General features: G+C 43.1%; 1 protein-coding gene across 2 annotated transcripts; it reads left to right on the forward strand.

Moving 5' to 3' along the window:
- The first annotated feature begins 380 nt into the window (after positions 1–380).
- B4GALNT4 (beta-1,4-N-acetyl-galactosaminyltransferase 4) lies at positions 381–19,940 on the forward strand. 2 transcript variants are annotated; one of them, XM_053449134.1, is made up of 21 exons: positions 381–860; positions 2,138–2,372; positions 4,028–4,131; positions 4,217–4,309; positions 4,721–4,816; positions 4,894–4,984; positions 6,652–6,752; positions 7,329–7,396; positions 9,949–10,027; positions 10,560–10,626; positions 10,738–10,878; positions 11,152–11,261; positions 11,523–11,623; positions 12,047–12,123; positions 12,963–14,097; positions 14,394–14,689; positions 14,884–15,037; positions 15,293–15,365; positions 15,459–15,612; positions 15,720–15,846; positions 19,313–19,940. In XM_053449134.1, exons 2-21 carry the CDS (start codon positions 2,222–2,224, stop codon positions 19,428–19,430), a joined length of 3,336 nt encoding a protein of 1,111 aa, XP_053305109.1. In that variant the 5' UTR covers positions 381–860; positions 2,138–2,221; the 3' UTR covers positions 19,431–19,940. The 2 variants fall into 2 exon arrangements, with proteins under 2 accessions (XP_053305109.1, XP_053305111.1); XM_053449136.1 differs by having other exon boundaries at positions 2,138–2,336.
- Positions 19,941–27,496: the final 7,556 nt, after the last annotated feature.

Genomic DNA, 27,496 nt, shown 5'->3' on the forward strand with positions numbered 1-27,496 from the left:
ATCAAGAATCATTTATAATGTCCGCTATGTGTGAAAATGCATCACATCCTGCACGCACACACTGCATCTTATATGTGATCTGAGCATCCCTGATAACACAAAGGACCCAGTCATCTACTTGAAATGTACCATTTCCTCATAAAGGAGTGCCGATTATTATTTATTTCAACATACATTGAAATGCTCCAATTTGTATTGTATTCGGAACCTCGTTTAAAAAAGCGCCATTCTTAAGTCACATATATAATAGCTTCCGCGCGATAATATATTTAACATCGATGTATTTTTGCGAGTGGATTTCTACTCTCCCCCCATTAGCACAGATGGTTTGTACCGCAAGGTGTGCGCGCGTTGGCGTGGAGATGGACGCCGGGTGAAGCCTAACTAAAGGGTCCCATGTACTGGAGTAGCTGATTGGTTACTATGAGGATTCTTGCTCGCGGATTGGTTAATGCTGAGTGGTGTTTAGAGTTTTTCCCATATCAAGCTTGACAGCACCACATCGTTGATGCTCCAGCGGAGACACTAAGAGAGACAGCTGGAGAAGAAAGAGACAGCCACCGAGAGTGGACGGGTGGAAACAAAGCTTTCCTAAAATAGTCTTTACATTCGGTGATCCGGATAAAGAAAGAAAGTGCAAAGGAGCTGTCCGAAGAAGAAAAAAGAGACAGTCACAAAACAGGGAGGAGAGCATGGAGGAGAAAAGAGACAGTCATTAGGAAAAATATAAGGGAAGACAAGACACCTGTGGCTCTGCCCAGACCCTGCGTTAGAGGACATGATGTGAGAAGAAGCTGTAGGGCAGCCTGGGAGAAGCACACCAGGGCAGATTGCGACTGCCCATCTCAAGAGACAGCTGGGTGAGAGGGGGCTGGGAACCTGCATGGTTGTCCCCCAGGAGGGGCTCCTCTGCTGGGGTTGTAGTGTGTCTGAGCTGGGAGCTTTCCTGTGGCTGTTTCTGGAAGAGTGTGTCTGATCCGCCCTGTGACTGGTGCTTCTGTCACTCTGCAACATTAATGTGCTGTCTCTGCTACAGTATCACTCAATGAGACTGCCCGGGGGACTGCATGCTGTGTGGATTCTCAATAGAGGGGCTTTGAGGCAAGTATAGGGGGCGTCTGGATTGTGTTAAGCTTTGCGACCAGAGGGTGGCTGCTTCACATTTCCCTCCAGAATAACCCCCTTTTACAGCACGTTTCTGGAGCTCGTCATCTCCTTTACAATATATTAGAAGGTGTCTTCCGGCTGTGATGATTTCTGCCAGAGCATCGCTAAGGAGACGTCTCTGTGAATGAGAGAGAGTGTGAGAGAGAGAGGCGTTTTGTCCTTGTATGCAAGTTCTTGTAGACGGGTTGTTAGGAGGTCCAAATTCAGGATGTGGAAGGATCTTTGTTTCCATCGATGAGGGTAGATATTTGCTGCTGTCTCTGGAAGTCTTTCAGAGCTTGTTAGAGTTCGTTATATCTTGAAAATATCCTCATCCTTTATCACATGGGAGACGAGGAACTGTTATTTATGTACGAGGGACTAGCATTGATCCCAGAGAAGATGTGGTACCTTCCAACGGGCCAAAACCCATGTCCTTTGGGTCTTTATCTTACTGTAGGAACCTTGATCCACTGACGGTTGTCACGTACTAGGAGAAAGCTCTGTGGTCGGTTTTATGTGTGAAGTGGGGTAACTTTACATGTTTTAATTATCAAATATTACAGAGCTACAGGTGCACGAAACTGAGATAAACACCTGATATCTCATCTTGCACCCAAAAAGACGAATGTGTGGATTTGGTGATTTGAGAATTCATGAGCGCTGTTTGATGGACCCCTTGGTTACGTTGTCACCCAGTTCCGCATTTGTCTCTGGTGAATGGACACAGGTGTCTGGGCAACCCAGGCGGTGTGAAGACCAGTTTGTTCCTTATTTAAGACACCAGAGGTATTCTAGCCATTGACTTCCTCTCCCATCATTCCGCTCAGATTATTATTGATGTGTAGAGTCCTGTAGAAGATTAAGGCTAATGAAATACTGAACATTCTGAGAAATATAGGGCATGTTGTCCCAGACGCTAGGATTTCCTCTGTGTTACCCCCTCTCACCCTCACACTGATGGTATTTTGCATTTGCCTTTGACATACAGATAATATTGGCTGAATGTGCGCTGGCAGCCTGAGGGAGCCCTCGCCTCGGCCCCACTCTGGTGCACGGTGATGGTGGCGGCAGGATGCCGTGGTTGCCAGTGAAGAAGATCCGCCGGCAGTTTAAGCTGCTACTGTTGCTGGTGCTTCTTACTTCCGCTGTCTGGGTCACCTATCTTCACATCAGCCTTGCAAGGCAAGGTAAAATCCTGCGGCTGCCATTTGGCTACAACAGAGGTAACTAGTGGTATCCATTACTCTCTTCCATGACTGGCACCTGGATGCCTTCTGTCCCGCTTTACCCTGGCATGTAAAGAACATTCACCCACACCATGTTCTGCCATGCGAGAAACACTCACTCACAATCTGTCCTGCGATGTGTACTCAAGTAACGAACATGTTGGGATATCATGTGGAAGTATCGGCGCCTACGCAGTGCCTTACCCAGCCTTCCGGACCCACGATTTTACATTTCATCACTCACAGGAACTGCCCTTTTAAACTAATAATGTTTTAGGTCTAAACCAATGTTTTAGGCGGAAATAGTCTGTAAATAGTTATTTTTAACGCTACAAGTCAAAATAGAGGTTAGTGGTTTATAGCCTTATGAAAGTATTCAACAAAAGGGGAACTTTGAGGGTCTCTGATTTTGGATGAGGTCTGGTTAATCAGGAGTCAGCCTGGTTTGTTATAAGATCTAGTTTCGGAGGTCTCTTGGCATTTGACTTTTTCCTCCCCGCCCAGCTCTGTGACTCAGGCACAGTTATTCCAGCTGGCAAAAGAAAAGCCAAAGGGAGGAGGTGAGGCTGTGGGATCCCCTCTACGGACGGCGGCAGGGTGTGTGTACCAGTTACTTTCCTACTCGCTGCCTCTGGAGCCCCTGGGTCACGAGCCCTGGAATAAGGAGCTACGCCTTAAACCTCTCCAGCAGCGGAGACTCACATAGTACGCAGTGCCCTTTAAGGCTCATACATCTACTCGGAGATTTAATAGAATTGGGTAGTTTCAGATTATGACCAGCGGCGTGTGACTATCGATCCAAGCAGTAAATTCTAACAGGGACACTAATACAGGGTGATGGTAACTTTATGGAGCGGCTTTAGTATTGGGAGGCATAACGGATGGATAGCTTCAGAATGTACAGCATTATGGTTATAGAGCTCAGCTGTCTAGGGATTTTTATTGATTAAATATATATATGTATATATTATAGATCTAGGCGTCATAAAACTGTCACCCCAGATGTGTGGAGTTGTTGTACTCTTTATAGCTCCCGCGCACACATCAGGCGCATTGACTCGGATCTGGCTATCCAGGGACTTTTGTCACGTGCCAGCGGTGGCTAGTTACAGGTCGGCTGGTTTAAGTTTCCACGGATGGGAGTGCAGGGACACGGGATGAAAGACTTCCATTGAGAACAGTCTCTATTTAGTCTGGGCACGCTCTCACTTTCTCAGAGTGCCAGGAAGAGACCGCCTGTTTGTTTTTGCTGCCCCAGTAACCTCCTCACTGCTGGTTAACCATTCCACATCCCGGCGGCGGATTGCATGCTACTGAAATGATTTCTCACCCATGGAAATGTGTTCTGGTTTGGCATTGGCTGAAACCTCTAGGACGCCGCCCTTTAACTAATACCTTGCCAAGTCTCAATGGATCATTACTGCATCTCTACTGCCAAAGGGTTGCACAGCATCAGTCCGTTAAACTGTTATTCTACAGAGACCCCGCTAACAGTGAAAGCCTTTAGTAGTGATGTAATATATAAATGTTGTTTGCACATGAACATATTGAACATTGAGTAGCATGATGTACTGTACATGGGTAACATGCATTCATTATGATTAGGGACATAAGTTCACGTTAATACTTTATCAACTTACCTTCTTCGCTAGATGGGGAGAAACCCGAAGGTACTGACCCTGCTCATAAACCAGGATGGGCTCAGGCATCACCCCCTCACCCGCAGGCAGGGGAGTCTAGTGAAGAACTGCCAACGGTGAGATTTCCAGTGCCTAAAACATGCCATTGTGGTGGGCGAGGGGTACCGAGCTCATGTTTACTTTTTTCCCCCCTCTTAACAGCTGGATGCTCTTGGTTGGCGGAGGGGCCACAGGTGGCTCCCAAACATGAAGGAGGCCAACCTTACAGATGTATCTCTGCCCTGGGATGAGAAGGTCAGTGGTGGATTTCAGTATAGCATGTAGCTCATATAACGGGCTAATACATAATACAATGTGTATACTATAGACAGTATTCCTTTGTTGGGATATATATTTTAGAATAAATGACCACAGACAGGAACGTGCTGCTTTCACCCGGGCTCTCCGGGTGAAAGCTGCCGGCTCCGCATCTACTCCCTGTCCCCACAAGGTCTATCCTGGGCTGGTTATACTTTAAAAAGTCATTTTTCAGCAGTGGATTGTATTATTGGGTGCAAATATATGAGGATGCAAACACTGTGAACGACTTTCTCATATTTTTATTCCTCTACAATTATTCCTTCTGCCTCAATTTTCACCCAACGTCTTTCTTACCCGTTCCTTCTATTTCCTTCCTATGTCTATCCTGAATAATTTCTCCTACAGTATAAAGGCAAGGTAAACCTCCATGTGTTTGAGGACTGGTGCGGGGGATCTGTACTGCACTTGAAAACCAACTTGCACTTTCCTCTTTACCCTCACGTGAGTAACGTCTCTTCACACAAACCATTCCAACTATCCTCTACATCACTAACCATATAATTCTTTTTTTGTTACAGACTCGTACGACTGTCACCAAGCTGGCTGTGTCACCCAAATGGAAGAATTACGGACTAAGACTGTTTGGCTATATACATCCTTATAAAGATGGTGAGTTGTGGAGTGTCCACATGTTAAGGGTTCGTGTATATTTGTCCAGTAAGTAAATGCCTCTTGTGAAATAATACAAGGCTCAAATTATGAAGAAAAAGCAAATGGGTTACACTCAATACAGTGAAAATACATATCATAAATACATGGCCCCTTTATAATCAGGGTCACAAAGATGCTTCAAGTAAAACATGAAAATACTAAAGATATATAATGGAATATGTATATATACGAATAACACTCAGAATGCCCATAAGGTTACTCCAGACCTTGACACTCAAGAAGATAAAAGAAGCATCTCTCATCCCCCAGGAGACTAGGTAAAAGGTCAGTCCCCACAGAAGTCCTCAGATTTGTGCCAGGTTCCTCTGCCTCCAACAAGTGGTTCCCCCGTCACGTGGAATAAAACATTGTTTAATGAAGTTTGGAGCAAGAATCATAGCAACCATATGTGTCTACAGTTGATGTGGAATAAATGAGTGGCCACTGCCTACAACATTCCGAGTGTTATTGCCATCTTTGTGACACTGAATATAAAGGTGCAACCTATTTGCTTTTTTGCTATATATTGTGTTTTTGGCTGGTCGGGGCACCAGAGTTGGGTTGCCGTTATATTGTCATTAAGGGCGCTTGGACACATCCACATTTTCACACAGGAAATAAAGACACAGGAAGTACCGCACACACTACGTAACCATAGTTAGGCCCGAAACAAAACAAGTTGGGTAGACAACATAATATTGGAGAGTTAAATGTGCAATGCAGTAGAAATAATAACTCTTTGGAATGACATTAGGCATCTTCCCGCTGACGTCACGGGACACGCAGCTGTTAAACTGCAGGGCACTGCTCCAGCGACCCGGGGTAGTGGAGTTCCCAGGTATGGCAGCGATGCGAGGAACTTTTGGGATAGGGTAGAACATTTTTCAAATAAGAAGAATTCTTAAATCCTTAAAAATTATTTCAGTTACCCAACCAAATAATCTCTGTGAAGCGGTTCGGTGTAAACTCCATCAAGTTGAATTCTATTCTATTTTTGTCACGGTAATGATCAGTTCAGTGTAAAAAAAGAGAGGCCGCACCACATCTTCTCTTCCAGTTATAGTAACTCATGATGAGAGGCTTGAAATTGCCAGTAAAAGCCACAATAACCATGTTTAAAGAGTTGGCCTAGTGTTTGGCAAGCACCTGAAAAAAATAGTTTTTTAATTTGACCTAAAATATATGTTTGTATGTGTGCCGAGAACAAATTGTCACACAAAAAAGGTAGAATGTGTGTTTTTCAAGCAAATAATCCATTTGACTTTTGTTTCTTGCAACATATGGCATGCACATGCATATAATGTACATGCGTGTTTGAGGGTGCCCAAGTGCACTCATTGTGCCGGCAGACATGTGCTGGCGAAACAGATGTTCCTTATTTTACAAAAATTATTATTATTTGAGACCAAGAAATAAGGGTAACTGTTTTCTTATTTTTTTTAACTTAAATTAAAGTAAAAAAAGAGACACATCGCCCAAGACTACCCAGCTTCTTACTAGTACATTTATGATAATGTTCCAAAGTGACGCCCAGTTACTTGGTGAATACATGGTAATTAACCTTATGTATTCTTCTTTGTTATTCCCTTATACATTTTAATTTCACTTATCTTCCTTTTCTGTAGGCGATTTTCAGTTTGCTGTGGCTTCAGAAGACAACTCTGAGTTTTGGCTCAGCACTGATGAGAGCCCGTCCAGTGCCCAACTTACAGCTTACGTGGGAAGAGTGAGTAAAGGGCAGCAAATAAATATTGATTATTGGAGCGCTTAGATCAAGGGCCTTGGGCAGGCATCATCCAATGCCCTCACCCCCTGCCCAGTCATACCTGCTACCAGCACTATGCTAAATTACAGCGGGGTTGTTGAAGGAGCCCAAGAGCTGCTGTGGGCGCCTAAGGTCAGCCTAGGCACAGGAAAGCTGCCTCTTTAGTCTTCTCTAAAGATAGCCCTGAAGGTGGGAAGGTATAGAAGTAGTGAGCAAAGTATTGATTGTACAATGCGTAATATCTGATTGAGTCAGAGGTGGCATACGGCCAAGCTTAACTTAAACCCTGGCTAAGCCTGGCTAGTCAACAACTTATTTTGTGCTTGAGTCCAGCTCACCCTACGCCCAGCATATGTACAGCTTCACAGACTGAGTCTGGCAAAGCCAGCACTCAGCTTAATGAGCTGAGTTGGCCTCTGGCTCAGCTTGTGGGACTCTACTGACCACCTGGACAACGTCCATTTCAAAGTTCTCCTTTATGTATGTCTATATGTAGTGTTTGTAAATTTCACTCTCATTTCTCTATATGCGTTTCAGACGGGCTCTGAGTGGACTGCTCCTGGGGAGTTTACAAAGTTCAGTCCCCAGATGTCCAAGCCTATAAGGTGAGTGTAACTTAAGAATCCCATTGACGCCCTGTGAACTCACTTGAAGTCATGTACAAAATGTGGAACTTAATTTCCTTTTAAGCGAACCTCTCAGTGGGAGGCGACTCATTGTGCTTTTCTCAAGTTATCGACCTAAAACGTCCACCCAAAAGCCAGGCTGGACAGCCTATCATTCTCACACAATGCTTTTTATTGTAATTTAGAATGTGTCACACCTCATAAATGAGCTTACTCTAAAATCATCTTATACAAATAACTGTTTAGTAACAGTTTCAACAATTTGTGTTCAATTTCAAAAATTACAAAAATTGAAAATGTGCAGTTGAAAGTATTAGCAAGTTTACACCCCAATAATCACAGGTGAGTTGTATCTCTGAACCATTGGTAAATGTTTATTTTATAAAGAATTTGGATGGTATATTAAGATATTTGCTCCCTATAAGCACTTATATCCGTCCCTGGTTGTTAACTTACCATTATATATAGCATACCTCTCCCATCCCCCTCTTCCTATTCTGCCCTGGCGTATTCTGTTTATATAGCAGCACTTGAACTGAACTATTTGTTGAATGCTGCTTTGTAGTGGTTATTGGACACCAAGGAATTCTGTTTATAACAAGTATCTAGCTTTCCTCTTTGTTCATCTGCACTCGCACTCGCTCCTCTAGCTGCAGTATCCGCTGTGCCAGGGCAGAGTTTTCATGAATAATGTCACAGATTCGAGTGGCATGCTGCCTAAGTGAAGACTCCACGTCGTTCAGGAGTGTGTCTGCCTCCTGCAAACGGGGGGCAAAACTTTCTAGCTTTTCATCCAAGGCAGCAAGAGCGTGCCCCAGCGCACATAGCCGTTCCTCCAGTGGATGCCAGCACTCCCTCACTCCTCCTGGAGTTATAGAGTCCACAAGGACAGAGTCCACTGCAGCTGTGCCGGTGGATATAGAGTCTGCACTCAATGTGTCCCATTCAACAGTCCCCAATGGCATGAAACCTGTTTTCATAGGATCCATTCCCATTGTTGCAGGAGGAACCATTGGCACTACACTGATACCAACCGTACCCAGAGTTAGGGAAGCTACATTCACTGCGCTCAGTTCTAGGCACTTTACATGAACAGGACCGATGTCCCAGTCTGCACCTGCCATGCCAAACTGCAGGGAATTAAACGAGGCAGATCCCACGTCATTTGCACTTAGTACCAGATTGTTGTTGCTCCCCAAAGCTAGCTGTAGTGATTCCACCGGCAGTAGACTGATGTCTCCTGTGTCCGGGTCAAGCGATTCCTTCTCAACTCGAGGTGGTGACAGATCAGACAGTGTGACATCCACTCTATTTTTACTTAACTCCAAGGACTCAATACCCTCTGTACTCATGTTTTCCACACTGCAGCTAATTGTTTCCTGCTCTTGATTATATGTTAAACATGCAGAATCCTCAGTAGGGCCAGCTATGCCTCGTTTCAGAGATTGTATGCACTCTGGTACTTGTGCTGAGGTGTTGGTGGGCTCCATAATCATGCTAAGAGCTTCCAGCTCCTGCGTTGCCTCTTTATATGTTAAAGAAACAGAGTCTACGCATAGGTCAGCTGTACCTTGGTCTAGAGCTCCCATCCGCCCTGATAACTGTGTTAAGTTATTGGTGGGATCCATAATTATGGTAGGTGATTCCTGCTTCTGAGTGTTGCCCTCATGTGCTAAATAATGACTAGATTCCAGATTGATGAGCATTGTTGATCTGGGTGTGTTGGTGCCATCTGTATTCCAAGACAGGCATTCCATGGAGTTGATATCTCCTGCATCCAGTGTACACAAAATATTTTGCTCCAGACCCATGCATGCTGCTCCGATCTCTTTACATCCGTGCTTTGGAGAGTCGCCATGTGACACATCTGTACTGTCCTCTGAGATGTCTACGGAAGACTCCTGCTCTTTCTGGGGTCCTTTACCAGTAGGTCCAATTTCCATGCTTCCCATGAAGCTGTGCTCCTGGCTAAATGTCTGCGTAGCATCTGCATCAGAATCAAACTCTCCCGCATTTAAGGACTCCATGCTGTTCACACCCCTGGTAGAAGAGTCCGTTCTCAGGCTTCAGAAGGGTCTGCCTTTGCGTCTGCTCCAGGTTCCTGTTGCAAAAATGCAAACACTTGCCCAACCTTCGTATGGTTAGGTCACTCTTCTGTTGAGAGACCCCACACCTTTGCTCCGGCTCCGCATCTCCATTAAACCTGTTTCTGCTTCTCTGTGGCTTGCCCTTGTCTCTCTACTCTTTACTATCAGAAAATCCTCTTAACGTAAATCCAGTTCTGTGACTCAGACGGATGATGTTAGAGAGGATAGAGGACAATTGTTTTGACGCATGTGTGTTTATTTACGTGTTGTGATTTTCACTGTCCATATGGTCTGTACTGTAGATACATTCATTTCGATAGGTTGATGAGAGGCCAAACGCTCAACTGCTTTACAGAATATACTAATTCAGGGGGCTGTTTTGTAATAAAGGATCTACCTGTGTTGCCTCTTACTACTCAATAAATGTCCACATATTATGCGCAGGTTAATGAGCTCCAGACGCTACTACTTTGAACTCCTTCACAAGCAGGATGATCGCGGTTCCGACCACGTGGAAGTTGCAGTGAGTGAATGAATATATGGCTCCAAAACTTCATGCATGGGCAGTTTAAGGCGCTAAGGCACATGGGATCATTGGGGTTTGCTACACATTAATACATCAAGAGCACACAATATTAACATATACCAACATATTAAATATACAGTCATGACGTTTACGGGAAGCAGTTAGTTTATTACTGATGACTAGAGTGGGACTAACTGAAACGCGTTAAGGAAAGACCTACAACACTGCCACTATATCAGAATACTAGCGGGTATTTTCAGAAGACGGTAAACCGGGAGAGATGCATCTTCTGAATGGCTCCAGAAATAGTGTACATATACAGTGATTTTATCATGATATGAGTTACATTTAAGCTGATCTCATGTGTAAGCAGTAAACTTTGCTGCAATAGTTGGCTTTTTTAGGACTGTAGTTGGTTGAATCTCTGCAGTAATCGGATCACATGTGAGCATGGTCTGCCCAATAACTATCGTTTCAAGGCCAGCAGACCAAGCGTACTTATTGTTAATTACCTTGTTTTTTTTTGCAGTGGCGTCTGGCTCTCCCAGGCACAAAATTTGAGATATTGGACTCCCCCTACCTGTCCTTATACACAGGTAACTGCCGCTCTTTCTTAATTTCATTATAGCGGTCAAATAACACGCATTAGGGGGTCACCGCATCCCCTAGTATAGGTGATTTAAGGACAATGCATTTCTCTTTTGTAGATGAGGCCGCTCTCAAGATGAATGAGGTATCGCATATCCCAAGAACCCTCTCCAGTCACAGCAGCCACCCATGGCAGGTGGGAAGAGAGGATCCGGCAGCGGACATCCTGAAGCAGGATCCCCGGGACAACTTTTTTATGAGTAAGACTAAGATCAGGGTTGGGTGGTATAATACTGTATTTGGTCATCTAAAATAATCCACCTGCAGCGAAGCCACTTACCAATTACCCAAATGTAGGAACACAATCCATGGTCTACAAGGATGAGTTATAATAAACTTCTTAACTATTCGGTTTAGTTTAAGGATCCTGGGGTTTTGGTGTATTGCTCTTCTCCTTGAGGGCCTTTTTGAAATGGTTTTATATGCTGTGTGAGATTATCTTTCTTATTGTTCTGTGTTTTTATCCTTTGCAGCGCCAATGATTGAAAAATCCAAAGTGGAGAATGTACTGGTACCATGTGCTTATAACCCCACATACGTGGTGAAGGATTTCCCCATTGCACGATACCAGGGCTTGCAATTTGTGAGTACAGTTCTGTCAAGAGACATTCATTCTGTTCTGACATTCATTCGCAGTTGTTCTTGTGCTCCTTTTGGAAACATAGTATACAGAGTATATTAAAGTTATCACAACGAGTAGTAAGGAAGGTGAAGGAGGGCCAGGATTGACCTCCAAATCCCATAAATAAGCCATAAATGAAATTAATAAAGCATCGGCAAACTTTCAGAAATTAATTTATTTAGAGAATTCCCTTTAATTTGTGCATATCTTCCCTCTCTATAGGTCTACCTTACCTTTGTTTATCCAAATGACTTCACCCGTCTCACTCATATGGAAACGGAAAACAAATGCTTCTATCGGGAATCTCCCCTCTACCTCGAAAAGTAAGTTTCTAATTTGAGGAATCCCCGCTTTATTTGGATGAACATGTGCACTGATATCCCGTTACGTCCTTCTTCGCTGCCCTGCGGTGTCTCCGTTTCTCAATACTACTCCGGTTTCTATGTCATTTGTCTGACTGTAAAACAAACCAAAAAAAAAATCATTATAATATTTTCACCATTCCCTGTAACAACGCTGTGGGATCTATTAGACTTAATATATTTGTATTTTAATATTTAAATCTATAAAATCTTATGATTACCGCTGTAATTTATTATTATTATCTTTTAATGATATAGCGCTTAAATGGATTCTTGTTAAATTTATGACTATGGCTTTCACATTGACATTTTATTCTAATTGTTTTTAATATTATCATTTTTATTGGCTCCCCTAGCTCTTTATTTACTTTACTTTCTTATCAGGTTTGGATTTTACAAATACATGAAAATGGATGATGAAGAATCCCCCCAGATGCCCTTCCTGTTCTTCAACCGGCAACGTACGTATAGAGTCGTAACTTTGTGCTTTTAGACACCCATTAGCCCCGCACGTGTCCCTGCGTGGTTCTAGGTAACAAAGAATTCGACAGCAAGTCAAATGACCACTATCGGCAGCAGATTCAATGATTTGATTGCATGGGGTACCTATAAGCAGGAGCTAATGCAACATGTTCCACATAGTTGGGCATTTGCGTTTTATGTTTTTTTTGTTGTTTCTTTTTTAAAACCAACTTACCTGCTTTGATAACATTCAGATGTAGGAAACGTAAGCACATCTGCTGTGGTATTTTGGATTAGAGGACAGCCGGGACTTCTCCCATCCATGGTGCTTTATCAAAATGATCCCAGCATAACCTCATCCCAGCTCTCTGTTGGAAATGCTTAGCGGTTGGTTTTTTAGAAGCAGCTGGCTGCCGAACCGTGACATTTACAAGACCCGACCGCACGTGACTATGTGTTTTGTAGTGATTGTAACATAAACGTTTTGTGAAGGGCCGACGAGAAAGGTCACCTTGAAAAAAATTGTGGTGGCGCCCATAAAATTAAGTATGCAAAGCATGAAAATGGCACAAAATCTGTGTATTGCAAACAGGGTCTCCGTATCTACCAGGGATTAATATTGGGCTTCAACTCACCTATATCTTTTTTATTGAATAAACCTACATTGTTTTGTGGATATAATAAAGCATAAGAGCGTATTCCTCCTTTAAGTGCTGCAGTTTGGCATCATTTCTACCATAAATGTCTCCATGACTAAATGTATTTTTGTAATATTGTTATTTCCAAAGAGTGAAGGTTCCGTTTTCTTTCTCAGTTAAAATATAGTGTCTCCCCTTAGATTTTCTGGAGGAAGATGATGATGATGACGAGGCACTGATCCCTGGTACTTCACTCAAGCAGAAGACTAGAGAAGAAGAAACAAAAGACCCTCTTTCACCCACCAGTGAGGGGCAAGTGCAGACCCGCGTTCCACTGACTAATTCCCTAAGTGCCACACCTAAATTTAATGCCAGTATAGAGATAGTTCACAGCCGGACTCTCATGTGGGCACCCAGGGACCACCTGTCAACTGCACGTCGGGTGCAAAGGCGTCATACACCTCCTCTAAAGGAAGTGACTGGGAAGAGAGAAGATCTGGTGCCTACAGCTGGGGGGTCAGAGGTCAGAGCTATCAAAGCATTAGATATGGAATTTGGAACAAAGGAGAGGAAAGGTTCAAGGATCAGGAAAAGAGCTGGAAGATCAGAAACTAGAAACCGATTGAGAAAGCAAGATGATCGTAGAACATATGCACAATCAGAGGTCACAGAGAAGCACGAGAAGCTGGAAGACCCGCCAAGTGAAGGATACCAGTCTGACATAACCACAAAAATGGAAACACTAAAAGAGATGTCAAAGGACAACCTGGTAACGACAACTAAAAAGGAAACGGATAAAGTATATGTTACGCGTCTTCTTTCTGGAGTGCGGAAGTCAAGAGGTCCAGTCTTCCCAGGGGGGGTACTTTTGCCGAAGCCGAAACCCCGCAAATCATTTAGTCAACATGACCATTCCCATACTCCTACTTCTCCCAAACTCCGTTATGGGGGAAAAAAAGCCAAGGCTTGGAGTCCACCTGACACCTCTGAACTAGGACTTTTTAGTTGGGAGGGCCAAACAGAGGGGCCCGATACCCTAACTACTACCTCATCCAGTCTGCCTGGAGGTCCCCCTTTATTAAGCTTGTCTTCTGAGGCCCCAGCAGAGGAATTACAGGATTATAGCTATGAAGAAGCAGAGCCGCGTCAGCGTTGGCCAGAAGATGCCATCAACTGGCAAAGGACATTTAGCGTGGGCACGGTGGATTTTGAGATGCTTAGGTCAGATTGGAACGACCTTCGCTGCAACGTCAGCGGCAACCTTCAGCTGTCGGAGGCAGAGACTGTGGATGTGGTGGCGCAGTATATGGAGAAACTAAATGAAAAGAACGGAGGGTGAGATAAGATCAAGCTTCAAAGCCAATGGTCTATTTGCTGTCAAGTTCCTTTACGATGATGACCAATGTAATACATAATGCAGTAATGGCTTTGTATAGCCTCCTTATAATGATTGCCTTATGTTCTTCACATTTTGTGTTGTTCACTTGCCGACATTCTTTTTTCATTCTTTTTCTATAATCCCATCCTGTTTACTTGGCTCGTATACTACCCATTCAACACCTAATATCCACCACCTTTGCATACCACTTAACTGCCAAAGTACATTCTCTCACAAGTTTGCTTCCCACCAGAATATACACGTTATTGCGCATAATCAACGTGGAGAAGCGCCGTGATTCCGCCAGAGGAAACCGCTACCTTATCGAGCTGGAACTGGAGGAGCGAGGGCGCAGGAGAGTGAGATTGGCAGAGTATGTGTACCTTCTGATTCATCGCGGGGCAGGCAGTGACAGTGATGAGAGCCCCCCGGCAGAGACCCCAGAAATCACACCAAGCCCACAACCTCCTGTCTACAGTAAACCTATATTATGCCAACCAGTGAGTCTAAACTGGAACCCACGGGCCACAGTGCATTTTGTTGTACCTGGTAAGTGGGAGAAAAGTCTAATTCCCCAGAAACGCCTTTTATTTTATGGATCTAAAGCTGCATTGCTCTCCCATTCATACTTAATTTTGCACATGATGTCACCATCTGTAATATAATTATACATTTTATTAACTACCGCTTTTTTATTTAGTCTTACATACTTTTCCTAGCCTGACTAAGTTATCATTTCTCAGTGAAAAACCAAGCTCGCTGGGTCCAACAGTTGATCTCAGATCTAGAGTTCCTCTATTTAAACACTCAAGATGACCAGTTTAACCTGATTTTGGTGGATTACGACAGCGAAGATATGGATGTCGAGAGTGCTTTGCATCGAGCCAAATTACCAAGGTATTATCTTGAGCCTTTGATGGAACTGTATATTTTGCACATGTAGCGTACTAAGACATTTAAATAACCATGTTGCTATTAAGCTTTTATACAATAATAGACAAAAAATGATGTGAAATGGTTTTAGCAGAAAGAGTGTGGATTATGCCCTGCAGGACGTACATCTACGTCGTAGTTTGAGGTTGATTATGTTTCTGGTTTTATAGGTTCTATTGTAAAACAGTTTAATGGGTTAATGCACTAACATGTTCTCAGTTATCAGTACCTGAAAAGAAGTGGAAATTTTGAGCGCTCGGCGGGCCTGCAGGCAGGAGTCGATACCATTAAGGTACGAGGAAATAAGAAAAGGTCCAAGCGGGAGGCTGCTCTTTTTATGTCAGTATGAGTCACATCTATGTGCCCTCTTTGTGTGTTTGTGCAGGATAATCACAGCATTGTGTTCCTGTGTGATCTGCACATACACTTCCCTCTCTCAGTCCTGGACAGTGTGAGGAAGCACTGCGTGGAAGGACGCTTGGCCTTCGCCCCCATCGTCATGAGGCTGAGCTGTGGCAGTTCTCCTCTACATCCACGAGGTGAGGACAATAGCTCAGTTTTATCTGCTAAATTCTCATCTCATCCAGGAAAAAGAAACCTTTTTGTCCTCTCTCTATTCATGTGGCTGTCCGTTATATTCCTGCAGGTTACTGGGAGGTGAATGGTTTCGGTCTCTTTGGGATTTACAAATCTGATTTTGATCGGATCGGCGGTATGAATACAGAGGAATTCAAAGACCGCTGGGGAGGGGAGGACTGGGAGCTGCTGGACAGGTGAGAGGACCCCCCCATTTCTAATATCTGTACATGAATTTTACACATTATCACAAACTAAGGTACTTTGTGAGTACTTAATAAACAGCCTCTCCCTCTGAAAAGCTTGCAGAGCCAACGCTGGAGGGGGCTGGTGGTAAGTATACATGTCTGACATCTCTGGCAAATAGTGTGTTGGGGTTGACGGTGAAAGAGACAAGTCCACAGGCTTGAGGGACCACTCAGCTATCATATGTGTTAATGCACTGGAGTGTCTCTAACCCCTATGCCATACATTTTTAGCTGCTTTGCCAGGGAATCCCTGTATGTGTTTATCGGAGGAAGGTTGACTAACTCAAAGAGTTGGTTGTCGCACAGTAGAGACCAACTGGGTTCCGTGGCTTCAGATCAGTGGAGATGAAGCGTGTCACGCGAGGTGTGTGGTTTACCCATAACATATTAGTAAGCTTCCTTCCTTTACACCCCATGCCCGAGCGATGTGTTTATAATGGCACTGTTTGTTCAGAACAGTACTAAGGAAACCTGCTTAGTAACAGTTGCATTTTCTAGTAATTAGCGTTACATACGATTGATTTTTTGCTTCATTGTTCAGAATACATTCGAGGCACGTTTTCGAATGTAAATATAGCATGCTTAAACAGAACAAACTTAGGAAGGAGCACAAGAAGGACTAAGGAAACCGGTGCCATCTTATATGGGACATCATGAATTCATGTAACGAAGGACCGGGACAGTGGATGTACCTTTTCTCACAACACCTGGGTTCAGTATATTTTGGTTAAAGATGATTAAATCAGGCATTAGTGTGCTTGTCCCATGGGCTCCTTCGAGTAGAATATATATGTTTTCTACTAGTACACTGTAGCAATAAGACTTCTAAGCATAACTGGGAACTCTCCCGATTTGACCCGGAGAATCTGGATGAAGTGGAAGGAGCACAGGAAGGACCCAGTCATTGTGCGGCCTTGTTAGTCTATACATCCTAGTGGCTGTATATGGTACTGCAAGTTCCCCGTTCCCTACATTAAAACTATATTACATCATCAAAACTGTAAGCCGTCAGCCATAAAGCATCACAAGACAGGATGGATGGATGAAACACCAAAAGTACGTAATATCTAATAACCTGGAAACTCTATATACTAAAGTGTTAAAGTTGAGAGAGGACCATTTTTCAATGCTGAGGCAGGAAAAATGTTTGTAGCTTAGGATGACAGGCCCAGACCGCAAATACGCCGTAGCACCATGTGTCTCCATCCCGTCGGTATCCCGCAGGTAGCCGCACACTGAGAAGGAATAAACTTTTATTCAATACAAAGCGCATTAGTGTGCATATCCACTATATTTAATGCTAAAAAAGAAAAAAAATACGAAACCCTTACTTAACTTCTTATGAACATGCGCAAGAAGTATACCACGGTATGCTCCTTGCTTTCAGTAGAGGCAGACATGCTGACCGATCGCTTCTGGAAGGTGTTAGTGCTGACAGCCACCAGAAGGTTACTGGAGGACAGTAGAGACTCATCAAGGTCTTTCAAGACCCCACATGAAGCGCCCCCTTCTGGCTGTTCACACGTATAGCAATCAGCAATGTCCTCTGTACTTCTATAGAGCCCTGCTTGCTGAACACAGTGTGAGCAGCACACACACATCAGGAGGAGGAGAGGGAGAAACAGCATTCCTTCACCTTCCAAAAAATAAATGAGCACAATTAAATATATTATTATATTATATATTATTAATAATATCATCACCATGACATCACTGCAGTCAAAAACATATGAGAGCCATCTTGAGTCATCCTGCACTGGGAACAGTGCAAACAAAAAAGGAAATATTAATAATAATAAATATATATATATTTTTTTTCTTTAAAAGCCACTTAGACCTACCACTGCAAGTAAACAATTATAGAAAAAAACACTACGACCGAACCCCTTAAGCCAGTAATATCAAAACAATAAGTAATATAGGGAAATATGTAAAGGATGTAAGTGGTCTTCTTGAACATAATACATATATATATATATATATATATATATATATATATATATATATATATATATATATATAGGGGGTATGACTGTAATTAGGAGATGCTGCTAAAAAAATAATTTTATTTTACTATAGTTTTTTTTATATTTCTATTCTATTCTCAGTAATAATTATCATGTTTTATGTATTGCTATGATTTTAAAAGAAGGCCCTTCTTCTCCTAAACAAAACTGTAAGAATTGCGTGGGTTCATCAAATAAGGAAAAAGGGAATCCTGTTTAACAAACATATTGTAACAATAACAAATGGTCCTTCGGTTATGAAAAAGCCTGTAGGAAAGCTTCAGAACCAGTAGGAAAAAATGCAAATACGATTCTAACTTTAAATGAAATGATTATGGTCTATCCACACTTTACATAGATGATGTTTAAGAAGCTTGGAGCGTTACAAACTTACTTCTGCTTAGCATTTTAGAACATCAGAAGGTTCCAAATGATGTCCTGGTGACAAGTATTTAGTAACCTCTGCTCAACAATGTGCAACGGAGAACCATCAACAGTACCCCCCAACCCAATATAAATTAGGTACACTTTAATAAAGGGGTATACATATTATCAGAGGGGTGTCTTATACACCTCAAAACGTAAATATGGGAAATTTCAAATTTCCTACTTTATGACCCCCCCCCCAAAAGAAAAAAAGAACAGAACCTCATGTTATGGAAAGGTGCTTAATCTCTATCTTTAGTCCAAAACAAATGAGAAATTGCAATACAAAGAAAAAAAATAAGACAAATTGTTATCCGCAGAGAGAGAGAAACACAAAACGTATTACGCCAGATGTAATAAAGGTACCGTTAAAGGAACATTTTCACTCAAATGCTCGGTGAAAAGGGGGTCCTTTTTCTGTCACTCATATGGAAGCCATATGTTCTACGGAACCCCCCCCGAGCGTCCTGAACACTGGACAGGACACCCCGTGATGATCTGTGTAGTCCCGACGCTCTGGGCTTCAATAACATGTTGTGCAGCTTAGATTTCCTGGCATCAAAGGACGCTCACGTCGGCCAAAAAGGTCTTAGGAGGCTGTTTAGAAGCGAACGTTTCATTTAGCGGAATCTGATGTCTATTCTTGGTGTGGTGCCTACTACCATGGAGACACAACAGGAGAAACACATTGGCTATGCCATAGAAATCCGAGGCCGGTGATCCAATGCCTTCTCCCTAATCAACACGAGTAGCGCTTTATTAAACTATTATCTGTCATTAATGAGCCAAGAAAGGAAGAATCATTTTGGTGAGTGTTTTTGTTCTCTAGCGGTTACTTTGAATAGATTGTAGCAGGGAAGCAGGTGGCAGGCACTGGGTTCTTTTAGTGAATGTGTGTGTTTCATATTGGAATCATAGGCAAAGAAGACGTCACCCGGTAAATATTTCGAAATGTCATGACTTATATCTGTGATTCACCGCAGGGTGCTGCAGAACGGGCTGGAAGTCGAGCGAATACGTCTGAGGAACTTCTTCCACTATTATCACTCCAAGCGAGGGATGTGGAACACGCAGAGCCAGGAGGGGGCAGCAAAGGACTGATTCCGTGCATGGGGTATCTGTGAGGAGTCCATTTGTACCCTTCCATGTTTTCTTTTTTTGTTTGCCAGGAGGGGGACAGCTGTTACTTTGAATCGCCCTGCAGAGCGAGCGTTCCTCTGCATATTCAGCAGGGTCCTCCGGCAGGGCACTGAGATGGTTGAGATTCTATGCAGGAGATGACTTGATGACTGACGTCTTACCCCTGCAGGTGCGGGTAGTTTGACCAATACTCTTAAGAATACAAAAGTATTTATACCTAGTAGTCATGTGCTTAAGACCCTGATGACCCCGTGATTTGCACTCGGAGCACTAGATATTATGATACATCTGTAATTGCACTGTACGCAGGGTACCACCGTCCCCGTGGGTTTGGAGCTAAGATTCCCGCTGCTCCACTTTTGGGACATATTTGAAGGATTAATATGCCTGTTGGAAATTTTAATGATTTGCAGTAAATGCTGCCAACGAAAGGTTTCTAAGCATAAATATAGTGCAAAAATATATTTTAGGATTTAGATCCCAGAAAAAAAACAAAAAACGAATAGCATTGGTTTAGGGTTGGTGAGGTTGCAAAATGCATAAAATTAATTACTAATTCCAAGTAACTATTTCCATCAAGGTAAGGGATCTCATCGCCCCTGTATGTTTGGAGCCTATAGACTGTTCACTTTTATTTAATTTTTACTGCTTTTGGTATAAAAGGACTTTTATATCCAAGTAAAATCACATGCATTACATAAACTGGCCACTCGGTGGCACCGGATCACCGCGATCGGCAGATCCCACTAATTAGATTAGACCCTGTAGGGCGCTGGTTGCGCATGTCCATGTAAGTGTTACCCCGCTCTGCACAGATAGAGCAAAGGATGCGTTAAAACAGGATTCTGATGATATCTTTGCACTAGGAATAGAGATCATCAGTATCCCTGCACATTTATGTCAAAATGTTTACTTTGGATAGGAAGTTTTTAGGTTCAAAAGGGATGCATAATTATGTTTGTTCTAAGAATATTTAAAAAGCAGATATTACTTGAACTGGGAGGGCGAAGGCGGGTCGGATATACATGCACTTTTTTACCCTGAACACCCTACCCAGTGGGAATTGTAGCACATTGTCTCGGTGTAGATAGGAAAATCGGAACGACTGGATGGGCCAAGCGGTTCTTATTGGCTGTCACAGAGCTCACTTCTATAGGAATATGCTTTGCGCTGTAATGAATATGCAAATACATACAACGAATTACAATGACTCAAGAGGAACTAATTATAGTGATGCAAAAGATGACCAGCCTATTCATAGGAAATATGTTTTGTTATCCACCAAATGGTCACATCGAGTCACATTTAGGAAGAATGGCTTAAGAGTTAAAGGGACCCTGCAGCTCTATTGTGATATTAATGCATATTGGAGTCTATTTTGTATGGACTCCAATGCATTTCACTGCATGCAAAGGCATTGGAGTTCTTCTGTCTCATGTAACGCCTCTACCAAAAGCAAGGAGCGTACCACAGTATGCACCTTACTTCATAAGAACTCCCATTCTAGTTACTGATGGAAATTTGGGACTGTTGGCAGGTATGATACATGTGATTGGCTACTGTTTCAGCAACTTCAGTAGAAGTGCTACTGAGCACGTGCAGAAAGTGTACAATTCCTGGTTTTGCTAGAGGCTGCAAGAAGAGGACTTCATTTTTCCAACGTCAGTAACTAAGGAATGCATGTTCCGATTACAAATACAAATTGCATAATTGATATTAACCCCTTAATGACAAAGCCCATACGGGCTCTCAATGCATTGTTTTGAATGGGTTTAAGGACAACCCATTGTCCTTAAGGGGTTAAGGTGTAGAATAGTGTAAGTTAAACCAATGGAGATATTTGTTATTGGTTCAGGGTACAAAAACCCGGCAGGGCTGACGCTTGTGCTCCTCACCTGGCCATCTCCTGCGCAGACATCCAGCCTCGCTCAGCATTTACAATGATTTCTGTGAAATTAAAATGTAGCAAGAGGTTTTTAGAAGTTTTAAATATTTTCTTTTTAAACTAAAATAAACGGTTTTCAGTTTTGCCTTTTATTTCGCATGTTCTCCTTTGTGTCCTAAACGTCCCTGGGTATTCTCAAAGAACTTGGCTTTGGAAAAGCAATTTGAAGGGCCACAAATTGCTGGCACACATATATATAAAGATATATGGAACATAAACAATATATGAGCTACCAAGATAAGTAACCAAAACTTAAAAGAACTCGAGCCAGCTCATTTAAAGTATTTTATATTAAAGCTGCTGTTCCACCTACTAACTAAATGTGGCAGTGGAAGAATTATTCCTAACGCTGTTGAAAGCCCAAACCTTTCCAAGAAATCATAATTTAATCACATGTTACCTCTTCATAAAATTATTTTAAAAAATCAGTCATCATGTGACACAAAAAACAACACTGACAAGTTGCCATAGAAATGGAAAAGCTATTAAACCTTAAAGGGAAATAATGAAATATAATCTCCGCTAAGAGTTATTTGGTTAATGTTCTAGAGAGCTCAATTAATTTCATTTTTCTTTTTCTCACTGGAAACAAACGAGCAAATTCTATAACCGTAAATCTGAATTTGGAAAATGAATGTAGCCATTATTAGTCCAAAAGAGAGAACCTCAGCAGTCTATTCTTCAGATGAAAAGGCATATCTGACTCTAAATCTACATCAGCACTAATTTGTGTACTTAAAATGTAACCAAGCTCGTGGAAAATGCCAAATTTGTTTTAGTCAGTGCAAAATGATTGCCATGGATTATGATAATCAAACTCAGCCATTGTTGAAGAGACCAAAAAGTAAATACGAGGCTATGAGCTATTTCAAGTGAGTCACTTTGATCATTATCCAGGAACTAGTATATATATTTCTTATGCACTACACAAACATTCACAGAAATGTTACCAGGTCGGGGCAAAACATGGCTGTATAGTACTAAACATTAGAGGTAGGATGGTGCCTAATAGCAGATAACAGATAAATGGTGGTCAAATATACCATATTGGCTCGATTATAAGACAAGGTTTTTTCAGAGTAAATGCTCTGAAAAATATCCCTCGTCTTATATTCAGACCTCAAATAGAGGTCTGACTACAAGACTAAGATCCAGATCCCCTGCAGCGCTGCAGGGGACCTGGATCCTTATCTCTGGCAGTCGGTGGACGTCTGTGCGACAACCTCCGCTGCTGGCACTTCTGCCGGGGCTTCTATGGTGGAGCACCGGCGTGACATGACCTTCTGGTGCTCTGTCATAGAAGCCCGTCAGAAGTACCGACCAGCAGCAGAGGAACGTCCACTGGCTGCCCCCACTAGACACAAGGGAGTCTGAAGCACGGGGGGACAAGTATGGGGATGCATTGATACGTCAGGTGGGGGTATAATGGGTGAGTTATGACCTCACCTGACCAGACTTGCCTTGAGCAGGAGAGTAAGTGATAGAGGTCAATGTGCTGAAAAGGTTCCAAAAGCTCTGCGTATCTCTGTCTAGGAACCGTAAGTGTGAAAGGAAGCGAGACCATCGCCGGTCGCCTGATAAGGTTTGGAATACCACGGGTTGTGGAGCTGGCATCAAAGGAAATTAACCTACTTAAAATGAAATTAGTAGACTTTATATACCGTACTTCCAGTTTTTTAATTAAGATTTTTCACTTTAATTTTTGAGTGGAAGAGAAGAGTAACATGAACTGAAGACTGGATTTCCTACCTTTGATACATAATCCTTGTTGAAATAGTATTCAGCAAATGACCCTTGTTACCCTGCCTGGAGCTACTACTGAAATATATAATCTTTTGGAACTTTATCAGTGATAAATATATGAAGACTCGCAACCTGGAGAATTTTCCAGCTGCGTATAACGCATAGTATAATGAACTATATTTTGAAGTTATATTACGTTTTGGGTATTAGTTTTTCTCACGTACTAGAGGTGATTTATAAAAAATATAGCACGTGCAAAAAAAAAAACACAACACACCACTATATATAAAGTGTTTTAGACATTTTCCTGAATCAGTCAGTCTGCAAATAAAAAAAGCAGATGATGCTGGGATAAAAAATGATCACATCCAATATATTTAAATGGGGAAGTGGGGGTCAGTGGGGCGTTCAGCTATGCCATTCCCATGACCCAGAGTTTCCCCTTAGTGGCCCACAGACCCGGAGAAGTGGAGGTTCACCTGGAGTCTCCGGGTAAAACCCAGAACGTTCCCAAGTCTAGCCATCTGGCAACAAACATGTCATTTAGCAGCCATTGGCCTCAAAGCTCCAGGGCCACTTAGACATCCCCACCCCTGACGTGGTTTTTATCATACACATACCTGGGAACTCTCTGGTCTGGACCCTGAGACTCAAGGTTTTTGCTCTAATCTCAGGGTGAAGAGGCAAAATGTCACGATCACACAGACTCATTCATACTCTACACTGATCTGATGAAATCAGACCGCTAATTAATGCTTTTGCTATCAGCATTGATATCCCTGCTTGAATGCAGGTGACTCAATTGAGTGTATCTTTAAACAATGACAATTTCCACAAGGACTGATGTGTCATTTGGTTAACACATTCTCTACATAGAATCTTCACGATGGGCCATTAAAGGTCTAATAATTTTATAGAATCTCAGGGTCAGCTCACTTAGAAAGTTCTCAGGTTTGCTCATCCGGCTCCTATCTACATGATCTCAGATATATCGCTGATTTATTGGATCCGATCTGACCTCCAAATCCCACCAATAGGAGTTCTATGTAATCAAATGTATAAAATAATGGACGAGGAACATTTCTTCTTCACGCATGAGAGAAGCAGGAAGGTATAAAACACACACGTACACAAAAAGTTACCCAGGCAGCAATCACTTAATGCCTCTTTAAGAAACCATAAGTAGGAGACGAAAAGAAGACAATCATTGTGTGAAAAGATAAGATTTACCAAAGTGCTTTGGCAGCAAAAAGATTCAGCGATCCTCCTACAACATAACTGCCGCCTGCCAGGAACCCGGCCAGGGGCAAACCCTCCATTGCAGCATTATTATTATTGTTTTATATAGCGCCATCAAATTCCGTAGCGCTGTACAATGGGTGGACGCACATCACGGGGAGTATCTGCCTCCCCATCACAAGCACCAAACAAAAGCCTTTTCCCAACCAGGATTATGTCAAAGCTCCTCTGCCTTAGGATAATAGGCGTGAATAATTAGCAGGCCACGGCTCTAATGCTTCATAAGATAACTATTTCAGAGTCCTTTGAACATTATTTCACGTACAGTAATGTCACTTTTTGTGCTTCACTTGCATGTTTGGCCCTGCAATGCCTTCATTTGCACAAATGATTGCACCTATTAGTGTCTGTATATATACTATATATTGTATACATGGCCGGCCTTAGGGGTGTGCGACCTGTGCGACCGCACAGGGCGCCATGGTTGCAGGGGCGCCTGACCGGGACTTAGATTAAAGCATCGGGTTTTTTTTTGTTTTTTTTTAAACTTTATTTAACATCATTGATGTTAAATAAAGTTTTAAAAAAAAAACGATGCTTTAATCTAAGTCCTGGTCAGGGGCGCCGAGCGGTTGCTCGTGAAGCTCTCGGCAACCGCTCGGCGCCCCTTACTCTCCGTGACTCCGTCGCGGTGCCAGCATCTCATGTTGAGCGCCGGACTATACCGGCGCTCAACATGAAATGCCGGCAGAGCGAGAAGACGGATGCCTCCCGCTCTTACCGCAGGACTCCGGCAACAAGGTAAGTGGGGGGGGGTAGTTTGAAGGGGCAGAGGGGGGGGGTAGTTTGAAGGGGCAGAGGGGGGGGTAGTTTGAAGGGGCAGAGGGGGGGTAGTTTGAAGGGGCAGAGGGGAGGGGTAGTTTGAGGGGGGGTAGTTTAAAGGGGCAGAGAGGGCGGGTAGTTTGAAGGGGCAGAGAGGGGGGGTAGTGAGGGGGGGGCGCCAGAGGAGTAGTCCGCACAGGGCGCCACAACGCCTAAGGCCGGCTCTGATTGTATACCTCCCAACAGTCCCATTTGTCACGAGACAGTCTCAGTTTTCAGGTACTGCCCCTGTCTAGTTGATCCACCACCCTGCTTTTTGGGGGCAGTGAGGTTCATGGACCGGTTGTGAAGATCTTGTGATCTCCACTGACCAGCCCAGGAATCTGTAAAACCAATTTTACGATGCTGTTCAAGTGGCCACCTCGCTATGCTCTATTGCTGAGCACCCGTGCTAGTGCTTCCAGTACGGCTCCACCCCAACCCCGCCTCTGGCCACACCCCCAACAATGTTGTTTTGATTTAAACAGTAGAAATATTGGGGGTATGTTATGGCTTCAGAAGATCTATAAGCACATATTTAAGGTCTAATATATTAAGATTCAAAATCTTGTGGAACCATATGCAAATGAATCATGAAGGTCATCTGCATACAGTGCCCCATAATGATGTCATAAGTACAAGTCAGAGCCAAAACCCGATCTGTCTCTAGAGCTACATATTTCATTGCAATTTGTTAAGAGTATCAAATGCTCTCTGCAGGTACTGCTTAAGGAGTCCATTCTGTGGACATGGCAGGCAAACGATCGCCATGGAAGAAACTCAGAAGCCCATAAACACAACAAACACACAGAACAGTTGTACAGATCGCAGCGCCACGAACTCCCACTTACACCGCAGTCCTGGCTCAGTTCCCAGGATCACTTAGCTTTGAGGTTTACATGAAGCACTACAAACGATGCGATTAATACTCAGGCACCGGCTTGGTTGATTTAGTGGAAACCGACATATACAAACATGGACACCGGGGACTGAATGTAGAGTAACCACATGCTAAGACGCTGGGATTTTCTACATGATTTGGCCGGCCATAAACCCCACGGGATGACGCCATTGATATGGACGACAATCGTAGGATGAAAGGAGTGCTGGGGGTAATATTATAATCGAGCATCTTGTGTTCAGCTTATTACGGCATTTTCCAGCCATCTTGTAATCTGACCCAACCATGTTACGAGATCAGAAAAAAACCTGCGCTGCGGCATCCGGAGGATGAGAAAATAAAGAAGGAATTCCATTCATTTTAAGTAAAAAATAACACACATAGAGTCATAGACCAGCCCTTACTGCAGGGCAGGCACCGTACTGACGTTATATGTGCTTAACCCATCTGTCTACAGGAAGCTGCTCGATGGACAATCGCGGAATACAACACACAGCTGCTACAACGTGTGAATTATTCATCATTTTCCAAAGTTTCTGTGTTGTGTGGTTTGGACGGATAGAATACGGAAAGAAGCAGAATGAAAATATTTCACTCAGCATAATGCACAACCCTGGGCGTCTGCAGGATTTTTTTCCAGGGGGCAAAATATCCTCCTGAGCTTCCCCCTTGTCTCCCACCCCAATAGCTTCTGACCTCATCTCCATTGCCTATATTTGTTGGCTCAAGATAGGGGTTTCCTGATGGGAGGCATATGTTAGTTACCCATTAATAGGAAAAATGATATGATGATGGTAGTAGTAGCTACAGACCAGCGTGTACCGGCGCAATATGAGAACTTTACAATAGTTGGAGTGGTAAAGATTAGCCACAACTACCCCAGTCTACAATTCCTATGGGGTCCAGCCAGTGATGGCTGACTGTATATCATGGGAGCTGCAGTAAGTGTGTAGTGTCGGCCACCATATCCCCAGTCTCTAACTACAGTTGCCATAAAAAAGCTAACCTTTGGCATTCCAGTTGTCGAGTACTTCCTTTCCCATGATGCTTAACATACCAGACTGGCTGAGAGTCATGGGAAATGTAATCTCAATAGCTGGAGTATTAACTACTACTAGCTGCAATACATGTTTGAAAGACACTACGTTGTGTCTGCATCCTGCAAACTGTGCCGCTGCCCAGGCTTGACTCTGTGCCTGTGAAGGAGCAGCTGCCAGAATGAAGGGGAGGAGACCAGCTATAGATAAAGGAAGAGAGCAGATCTAACCACCCTGGCAGCAGGGTAGAATTAAATAAAATGATTAAAATTATTAATAATTTTTCTGCACGCCCCTGACT

The sequence above is a fragment of the Spea bombifrons genome, chromosome 10 (assembly GCF_027358695.1).
Source record: "Spea bombifrons isolate aSpeBom1 chromosome 10, aSpeBom1.2.pri, whole genome shotgun sequence".
Taxonomy (NCBI): domain Eukaryota; kingdom Metazoa; phylum Chordata; class Amphibia; order Anura; family Pelobatidae; genus Spea; species Spea bombifrons.